The sequence below is a fragment of the Hemicordylus capensis genome, chromosome 2, assembly GCF_027244095.1.
Source record: "Hemicordylus capensis ecotype Gifberg chromosome 2, rHemCap1.1.pri, whole genome shotgun sequence".
Taxonomy (NCBI): Eukaryota; Metazoa; Chordata; class Lepidosauria; order Squamata; family Cordylidae; genus Hemicordylus; species Hemicordylus capensis.
Window position 1 is genome coordinate 186745261 of NC_069658.1, and position 8977 is coordinate 186754237.

Consider the following 8977-nt stretch of genomic DNA (forward strand, 5'->3'; position numbering starts at 1 on the left):
GCTGTAGCCTCATTGGTATCCTCTTTTCATACTTTACTGAAATAGCATATTGGTGGTCCTAGTCATAGGCACACTGGTTCTTAGTGACGTGGCCCATATTAAAAAGAAAAGGGGCTAGAGCAGGCCTGCTTAACTTAGCCCCCTCCCCAGCTGTTGTTGAACTACAACTCCCATAATCCCCAGCCACAGTGGCCAATAGTCAGGGATTATGGGAACTGTAGGCCAACATTTGCAGGAGGGCCAAAGTTTAGAAGCCCTGGACTAGAGGCTCTGGGATGGGAGGTTACAGAAGGCAGGGGTGGCCCAAGCTATTGTGGTGCCTGATCTAAGACACTGAATGCTGCCTTACCTCATGACCTTGGAGGGTGGGGTGGGGGGGCAATCAGAACCAACCCTGGCAAGCTTTTAAAGTGGGAGGGGGCATGGGGAGGCAGTGACAAGAGAAGGCTGTCAGTAGCCTCCTTGTATCTCCTCAGGTTTCTCGCAGGCTTTACAAGGAGTGTGAAGAGAGGCAGTCCTAGCAAAGCTAGGTCAGATCAATCCCCAGAAGCTGCTCCAGTGGCAGTGATAGGGAGCCTTTTGCCGCACGGCTGGGTCCCCCATAATCTGCCTGAGGTGACTTCCTCAGCTTGCCTTGTGAAAGAGGGAAGCCAATGAGCCACCCGTCTATCTGCACTTCTGTCTAGAGCTATGGTGGCAAAACCATTTCATTCTTCTGGGCAGAATCTTGAACTCTGGAGCTGGGAGGTGTGGGTTCAAGTTCCATCGCAGACATGAACTTAGTGGCCTTGGGCAAAGCAAACTCCTTCCACCCTTGGTTTCTCTTCTGTAAATGGGGGGATCATAATTATCTACCTTGGAGTGTTCTGGTGATGATGAACAAGAGAAGAGGTTTTTTAAAACACACTGAAAGTGCTATAGAACTTAGCACACCACCACACCACATCCCAGTCTCTTAAAACAAAACACCTTTATTGCTAGAACCAAGTGCTGCTCCGTGTCATGCGTGAGTGCCCAACTATGAAGGCTGCCACCAGGAGAGGAGTTTACCAGGACAAAGGAATCAGTCTGGAGTCAATGCTGAGGCCACACCTGTGTACATACATAAGAGGAAAAGAATAAAGACTTTCTGAGATACTGGTCTTCAACTGGTATATGTTGTGGCCGCAAGAGAGGCATCACAATCATTTTCTTTCTCTGAAGAGAAGGTGGGGGGAAATTAAGTGGGGGGAGGAAGGAAGAGAAAGGAGGAATGAGGAGGGGTAGCCAAAGGATTCACAACCAAGGAGGAAACACTAGCGACAGCAGCCCCTGGAACAGGAGTGTAGTTATAATTGAGTGGATGGATTCAAAGAGCCCGGGCTCTTGAGGGCCCCCCTCCCTATTTTTTTCATTATCTCCCTCACTCCGAGGGGCCACGAGGAGAGGGAGGAACATGGGCCCCCTCTCCCCTAGCTACGCCCCTGGCCCGGAGGGAAAGCTGTACTGGGCTGGGAAATAAGGGCAGTTGCTTCTCCACTGCTACATAAAAGAGAACCACTACTTGGAAAGGTGCCTCTTTTCCCAGTTAGCAGGGGCAGTGCCTGCACATCAATATCTGCATATTAAGGCACAGTGGCAGAGGCCAGTTGAAAAACCCTCCAGGCAAAGGGCAGAGAGATGGAGAAGGCAACGTTCTCATCAGATTTCAAAGATACGCTCTTTTATATTGTTCCAAATTGCTGAACACAGTATATTGCTTCGACCTGTTTAACTTTTAACACGGTTGCTGCGTTGTGTGCCTCCAGACCATAGCAGTGACCCATAGATAGGTGATGCGAATCTGAAGTATGAGGAGTGGGGGGTGGATGGGCGGGCGTCTCCACAACACCTTCTATTGTGTTGTAATGAGAGTTTACTCCAAGTCTTCTGCACACTATAATTTCTTGGGACTATAGGGATTTAGTGGTGAGAAGCGTTGCTGAATTAATAACCCTGCAATAAGGTGGGAGGTTGAAAACTGTGCCCTTCGGACCCTCCCAACTCTATGATTCTGCTTTCTGGTTCCCAGCTCACCTCTCATGCCCAACTCTAGTATGCTAGATCCCGTTTCTTTCCCCACCAAAGTATGTTCTAGGTACCAGTCCCTTCCTGCTAGATCCTACTTCACTGCAAGAGTATTGAAAGAGCACGCCATGGGAGTTTTAGTACAGAGCACACGCAGCCCCCTCCGAAATGTGAGGGGAGGTAGGGAGCATGCTGCTTTCTCTGCCACCCCCACCCTCACAAGGCCAGTATTCAGAGCAGAGATCCAGAGTCCTGAATCCCAGCCAGTGACAGAGGAAGAGATGGCAGTATGTCTGTTTGAGCAGAAGCACGACCCCCTTCCATTTATTTGTATTGGAGGGGGGGTGTTCTAGAGAGGGCAGAAAGGGGCTGCTTGTTTACCTCTTTCCCTCTGCCAGCCTCCTCCAGCTTCCCTAGTCCAGATGCATCTTTGTTTCTCATTGGCCATTGCTAGGCAACAGCTAACATTGCTGTCAGCCCTGCTTCTTCTAATGCAGCTGGTACTTGCGGCAGCATCTGCTGACTCTTGTCATTGCCAAGGAAGAGGGGGAGGGGAGCATGCCTTGGCTTACCTCTTCCTTCTGGAGGTGGTGCATAGCCTGCAGGCAGCAGAGCATCCTGCCGGTTCCCCAGCACGAAAGCAAGAGTAGCCAGTACCAAAGCATCAGCTATGCCCAGCAAGGCAAGGGCAAAAGCCCAGTGTATGGTACAGGTGCCCAGTGTGTAGCTTCTAGCCCGAGGCCCACACAGAGCTCGCACTTCCGGTGCTCCCCAGCCGTCTGGGAAAACGAGGCAACCAAGGGCCTGACAGGTTGCTGTGAGACAGAGAGAAGAGGCAGGGACACGAGCCAGCACAGGAGTTAATAAAGCTGTGGTGCTGATACCGACACCCCTTCCTAGGAAGACGCTAGCCCACTATTATTATTATTATTATAATACATTTATATCCCGCTCTTCCTCCAAGGAGCCCAGAGTGGTGTACTACATACTTGAGTTTCTCCTCACAACCACCCTGTGAAGTAGGTTAGGCTGAGAGAGAAGTGACTGGCCCAGAGTCACCCAGCTACAGTGAGGGAAATAAGTATTTGATCCCCTGCTGATTTTGTCCGTTTGCCCTCTGACACAGAAATGACCAGGCTATAATTGGAATGGTAGGTTTATTGTAGCTGTGAAAGACAGAATAACAACAAACAAACCCTCAAAAGCCCAGTGCCCAAAAGTCAGCGATGGATTTGCATTGTAGTGAGGGAAATAAGTATTCGATCCCTTCACAAAAGATGTCTTAGTACTTGGTGGCAAAACCCTTGTTGGCAATCACAGAGGTCAGACGTTTCTTGTAGTTGGCCACCAGGTTTGCACACAACCCAGGAGGGATGTTGTCCCACTCCTCTTTGCAGATCCTCTCCAAGTCAGAAAGGTTTCGAGGCTGATGTTTGGCAACCCGAACCTTCAGCTCCCTCCACAGATTTTCTATGGGATTAAGGTCTGGAGACTGGCTGGGCCACTCCAGGACCTTCATGTGCTTCTTCTTGAGCCACTCCTTTGTTGCCTTGGCTGTGTGTTTTGGGTCATTGTCATGCTGGAATACCCATCCACGACCCATTCTCAATGCCCTGGCTGAGGGAAGGAGGTGCTCACCCAAGATCTGACGGTACATGGTCCTGTCCATCGTCCCTTCGATGCGGTGAAGGTGTCCTGTCCATTTAGCAGAAAAACACCCCCAAAGCATAATGTGTCCACCTCCATGTTTGACGGTGGGGATGGTGTTCTTGGGCTCATAGGCAGCATTCCTCCTCCTCCACACACGGCGAGTTGAGTTGATGCCAAAGAGCTCGGTTTTGGTCTCATCTGACCACAACACTTTCGCCCAGTTCTCCTCTGGATCACTCAGATGTGCATTGGCAAACTGCAGATGGGCCTGTACATGTGCTGCCTTGAGCAGGGGGACCTTGCGGGTACTGCAAGATTTCAGTCCTTCACAGCGTAGTGTGTTACCAATTGTTTTCTTGGTGACTATGTTTCCAGCTGCCCTGAGATCATTGACAAGTTCCCCCCATGTAGTTCTGGGCTGCTTTGTCACCGTTCTCATGATCATTGCAACTCCACGAGGTGAGATCTTGCATGGAGCCCCAGACCGAGGGAGATTGACAGTTGTTTTGTGTTTCTTCCATTTGCGAGTTATCGTGCCAACTGTAGTCACCTTCTCACCAAGCTGCTTGGCGATAGTCTTGTAGCCCAGTCCAGCCTTGTGCAGGTCTACAACCTTGTCCCTGACATCCTTCGACAGCTCTTTGGTCTTGGGCATGGTGGTGAGTTTGGAAGCTGAGTGATTGCTTGCTTCTATGGACAGGTGTCTTTTATACAGGTACTCTAACAAGCTGGGATTAGGAGCACTCCCTTACAGAGGGTGTTCCTCATCTCAGCTTGTTACCTGCATATAGTGAAAAGACACCTGGGAGCCTGAAATCTTGCTGGTTGATAGGGGATCGAATACTTATTTCCCTCACTACAATGCAAATCCATCGCTGACTTTTGGGCACTGGGCTTTTGAGGGTTTGTTTGTTGTTATTCTGTCTCTCACAGCTACAATAAACCTACCATTCCAATTATAGCCTGGTCATTTCTGTGTCAGAGGGCAAACGGACAAAATCAGCAGGGGATCAAATACTTATTTCCCTCACTGTAGATTTATGGCTGAATGGGGATTTGAACTCGGGTCTCCCCGGTCCTAGTCCAGCACTCTAACCACTACACCACACTGGCTCCTGACCACTACTGACCTCTCAAGGTTAATGCCACATATACCCCAAAGTATATCATGGGGGCCTAGTATTCTCTCTTCCTCTGCTCCAGTCCCGGTGGGGAAGAGAGAGAATAAGCCATGTGCAGCAAAGCTCATTGGGTCTAGAACATTTTAGTACTGGAGGTGGGAAGCCAAGTAGCACCACCTTCTACATACGAGCACAGGACACACAATTCACAACCAGGAAGTGCTCCTGCACAAGTCTCATGGGAGTGTACAGGACCTGCACAAGAGCACTCTAGGTGAATTGTAACCCATGCAGAGTGTATAGATTTAAATCATGGCAATTTTTTAAAAAAAATATTTCATGATTTAAATCACCACGGGGGGAAAGGTTGATTTAAACCACTTATTTACAATTTTAAAAATCAATTTATTTCAGAAACATCTAAATAAAAGCCCATATTAATTGGTTGCTGTAGCCATAAGCATGTAGGTCTGTAGTTCTTAAGTCTTTCTGTGAATGGAAGGCACCATCTCCTGGTTTCCTATCCACCACCAATTGGTTTGTGGATGGAACCCTCCTGATCAGGGTGCATGCAGCAGAAGGGGGTGCAGAGGGAGAAGGGAAACGGGTGAAAGTCACCTTCTTTTTGTGCAAATGACACTGCCTTCAGACAATTCACAGAAGACACCAGGGAGACACCAGCAGCACAGCAGCCATTTTAGCAAGGGTTCATTCATACCAGTTGAGGAATTCAGTTTTTCTTAAGAGCACAGAATTTGGACTGCCTGGACACATTTTTAATTTTTAGTCCTACTCATGAGTCACATATGACCATCTTCCCCCCCTTTTTGTCATCCTTAATTACTTTATTACTTTATGCGGCAGATCCCTTAGTAGGGTCACCTCTGAGATCACGTGCCAGTCTGCTGGGAACCCCAGCAAGGTCACTCTACATGTTTTGAAGAGCCATTGCCAAGAGTTAGTTTGAAACAGGGCCCAGCATCATTTTTGTTCCTGCCAGGCCTGTCTTGGAATCTGAGAAGTGATTCTAAAAGAGAACACCTTTGGCCAGACTCAGAGCATCTTTCCCTTCTCCAGTGGGAGTTTTGTTTGCTCCCAGGACTAATAGCAGGCTCCGTGGGGGAGGGGGCAGTTGTAATCCAACAGAGCCTTAACTAGCCCCAAAGATGTACATCAAGGCCCAACAAGCCATCAAAATCCAAGCAACAAAGAGCTGAGCAGATGACTGCAGTGTAAGTGGAAAGAACCAAACAACTCACACCACATAGTCACAATCTTGATCCCACATCCGCCCCCTCCCCCAAAGCTTTTATGATGCTTCTGTCTCTCCATCCATCCATCCTAACTAAACTAGTTAGGCTAGTTTTATACTGCCCCACATGCAAGTCCCTGGGCAATTCACAATCATTTCATGTAGGTTGGCCAACAATAACTATAACTAGCACCCACACGATTTTGAATTAGAAGTGTGGTTTCCAGGCTTTAAAAAACAAAACAAAACCATGAGCTCTAGGCAGGCATGAGCAGAGTCAGTCCAAGACATTTTGGCCACCTCAAGTGGCAGTACCCACATGATCTGAGTGCGGTATTCCAGCATCCTTTGCAACCATGTAATGGAGATTGCCTATTGGGGGTACACCACTTGGATTGCACACCACTCCCTAAAAAGGGCTGGTGTGTAGTGGCCGCTGTTCAGTTCTCTACCTGAGCCATGAACTCACTAGGCAAACCATACTTCACTTGGCCTCAGCCTTTCATCTGCTACAATAAATAGTGTCTACTTTACAGCATTTGCAGAAAGATTGTTCAAATCCGGGATTCCCAACCTTGGTTCCCCAGTTGTTGTTAGACTACAACTCCCATCATTCCCAGCAACCATGGCCATTTTATGGGAGTTAGAGTCCACCATTTGGGGACCTTGGCTTATCATGTACATGAAGTGATTTAAACAGTCAAAAGCACTACATAAATAGTAATCTATTTATTATTTCTCTGTGTAAACCACCCTGAGGCCATTTTTGGAAGGGCGGTATAGAAATTGAATGAATGAATGAATGAACGAACAAACAAACCAAAATAAAATAAAATAAAATAAAATAAAATAAAATAAAATAAAATAAAATAATAATAATAATAATCATTATTAAATAGTAGCAGAAGGAAGAAGGAGATTTTACACACACACACACGGAGTATTTAACAGGGAGCTCCGATGGGGGAGGTGCCCAACTGCTGCAGGAGCCCTGTTGATGCTCTCCGTGCAACACTGATCCTGGATACGGTGTTATATTTTTGTCCATAGGAGTGAATGATACCCAAAGGCGCTCAGAGACACACCAATGGTATAGGAGCTATGCTTGCCTCTTGAAAGCAAAAATCCAAGCTATCAATCTAGTCTGCTGCTGTCTGCAGACCGTCACCTTGGAAAGTAGCTTTTAAATATATTATACTCAGCAGCTATATGAGTTACTTGTGCAGTTGCTCCAATCCTGGGTTTGAGCCGTAATTTTTGTAATTTACAATCGGTGCCCCTCCCCACCTCCCAGTTTTCTCTTTCACATTTTTTTTAAAAGAAGGTAGCCCAAACCTTCCCTGTACCCACCTGCTATTTGCTCCCACTAAGGGGCACTTTCTCACCTGCTGAAAGCTGCTGCCAGGCACACACCTTATAGACAGTCCCAGGGCTGCAGACCCAGAAGAGACCCAAGGAAGCCACGCTGCCCATCACTAGCACCAAGGCCATCAGGACAAAGACAGCGGCTGCCTTGAAGGACGGGATGGGGGTAAGGGTGACCAAGGAACCCTCACACTGGAGGACACCATCTCGCTCCACACAGACTTGGTAGAGGCCAAAGGATCCTACGGCGCTCACACTGGGGTCAGAAAGGACCCCCGATGGGGGTAGCTGGTAGGTAAGTGGTGCTGTCTGGACCCAGGCTGGCTGGATCAGCACCACGACTTCCAAGATGCCAAAGCAGAGGGTACAGCCAGCCCAGAGAGCGCCCACTGCCCTGGCGTTCCGTACAAAATCCGTCTGGTAGAGTGCCGCTGCTTCCCGGGCAGCTAGCATGGCCTGCTTCTCTGTCAAAAGGCCTGCTCCACACCTTCACCCCAAACACCCTTCACTAGAGAGCACAGCTGTGCACCCCTTTCCAGAGATTGCCTATAGCTGCATCTTCCTCTGAAGGAGTTGCGATGTTCCTTCACTCCAGGATTCCGCTGCACTCCTCTGGCTGTACACTTCTTCTGAGAAATTTCTGCATTCCTCTGCTCCAGCTGCACTGATTTTCTTCCATTGGGGACCGACCGGCGCAGTTGCTTGTTCCGGGCACCCTCTTGGGGTGAGGGTTGCTAGGCTCTCTTCCTCTGCAGTCTCTGCACTTCTCGGCTGGGGACTGTTAGATAGATTCCTTCCTTCCCAGAGATTGGCTACATTCCTTTGCAGCATGCTGAGGGAGGGAGCTGCTTTCCCCCATCCTCATTCCATACTCCCGGCTTCACTCCTCCCGTGGAGGAGACAGAAGAAGCTGCCGCTTGGCCAAACGCCCAGCTGTTATTCACTCTCGCCTTGCTCTGGCGCTTATCAAGAGCCGAGGTGAAGATGGAGGGGGGTGATAACTTGCCAGGCTTAATGCACCTGCCTATTGCTATCTCCCACACAGGATGCAGATGCTCACCTCTGGGGCTAAATTATTCCCTGGCTTAGGAATACAAGAAGAGAGGGTTGGGGGGAAGAGAAAGGTACATTGACAGGGCTCCTTCCTCTGCCTTTAATTCAGTATCCTCCCAAACCTCAGGAACACAAATCCCACCGCAGAGAAAGAAGTAGACCTTCCAGTAGGGGCAGTGCAGGGGTGGGAGGAGAGACTTCTTTGTTTTTAATGCAAGTCTACTTCCATCCTAATGTTGATTATATCATCTGTGTACTGGATAAGGGTGAGTTCAGGGAGGTGGTGAACCTGTGTCTGGGTTGTACCGTTCCAGGCTCTCACAGCTTAATGCTCCTCCTCTCAAAAAGTGTCTGGGAGGAGACTTCTGTCTAGTCTAGCTCTCTTCCTGACCTGCTAGTTTTTTATATGCAGAGATCATGTTTGATGTGAAAGAGCATCCACTAATGTTTGTCAACCCCTGCCATCGAAAGTGGTAATGCCCAGAAACAG

General features: G+C 48.6%; 1 protein-coding gene across 1 annotated transcript; it reads right to left on the reverse strand.

Annotated features, from left to right (window-relative positions):
• Window positions 1-951: 951 nt before the first annotated feature.
• LOC128344159 (LHFPL tetraspan subfamily member 5 protein-like) lies at window positions 952-8610 on the reverse strand. The gene is made up of 3 exons (XM_053293754.1): window positions 7455-8610; window positions 2619-2861; window positions 952-1092 (listed from the first exon to the last, which is right to left on the reverse strand). Exons 1-3 carry the CDS (start codon window positions 7885-7887, stop codon window positions 1064-1066), a joined length of 705 nt encoding a protein of 234 aa, XP_053149729.1. The 5' UTR covers window positions 7888-8610; the 3' UTR covers window positions 952-1063.
• Window positions 8611-8977: the final 367 nt, after the last annotated feature.

What these genes read in the sequence shown, in the direction of transcription:
- LOC128344159 (XM_053293754.1), bottom strand. Translation starts at nt 7,887, where the DNA reads ATGCTAGCTGCCCGGGAAGCAGCGGCACTCTACCAGACGGATTTTGTA. An exon ending in CTGGCAGCAGCTTTCAGCAG is followed by an intron (nt 2,862 to 7,454) that starts GTGAGAAAGTGC and finishes TCTGTCTCACAG; the next exon opens with CAACCTGTCAGGCCCTTGGT. An exon ending in ACCACCTCCAGAAGGAAGAG is followed by an intron (nt 1,093 to 2,618) that starts GTAAGCCAAGGC and finishes GTATGTACACAG; the next exon opens with GTGTGGCCTCAGCATTGACT.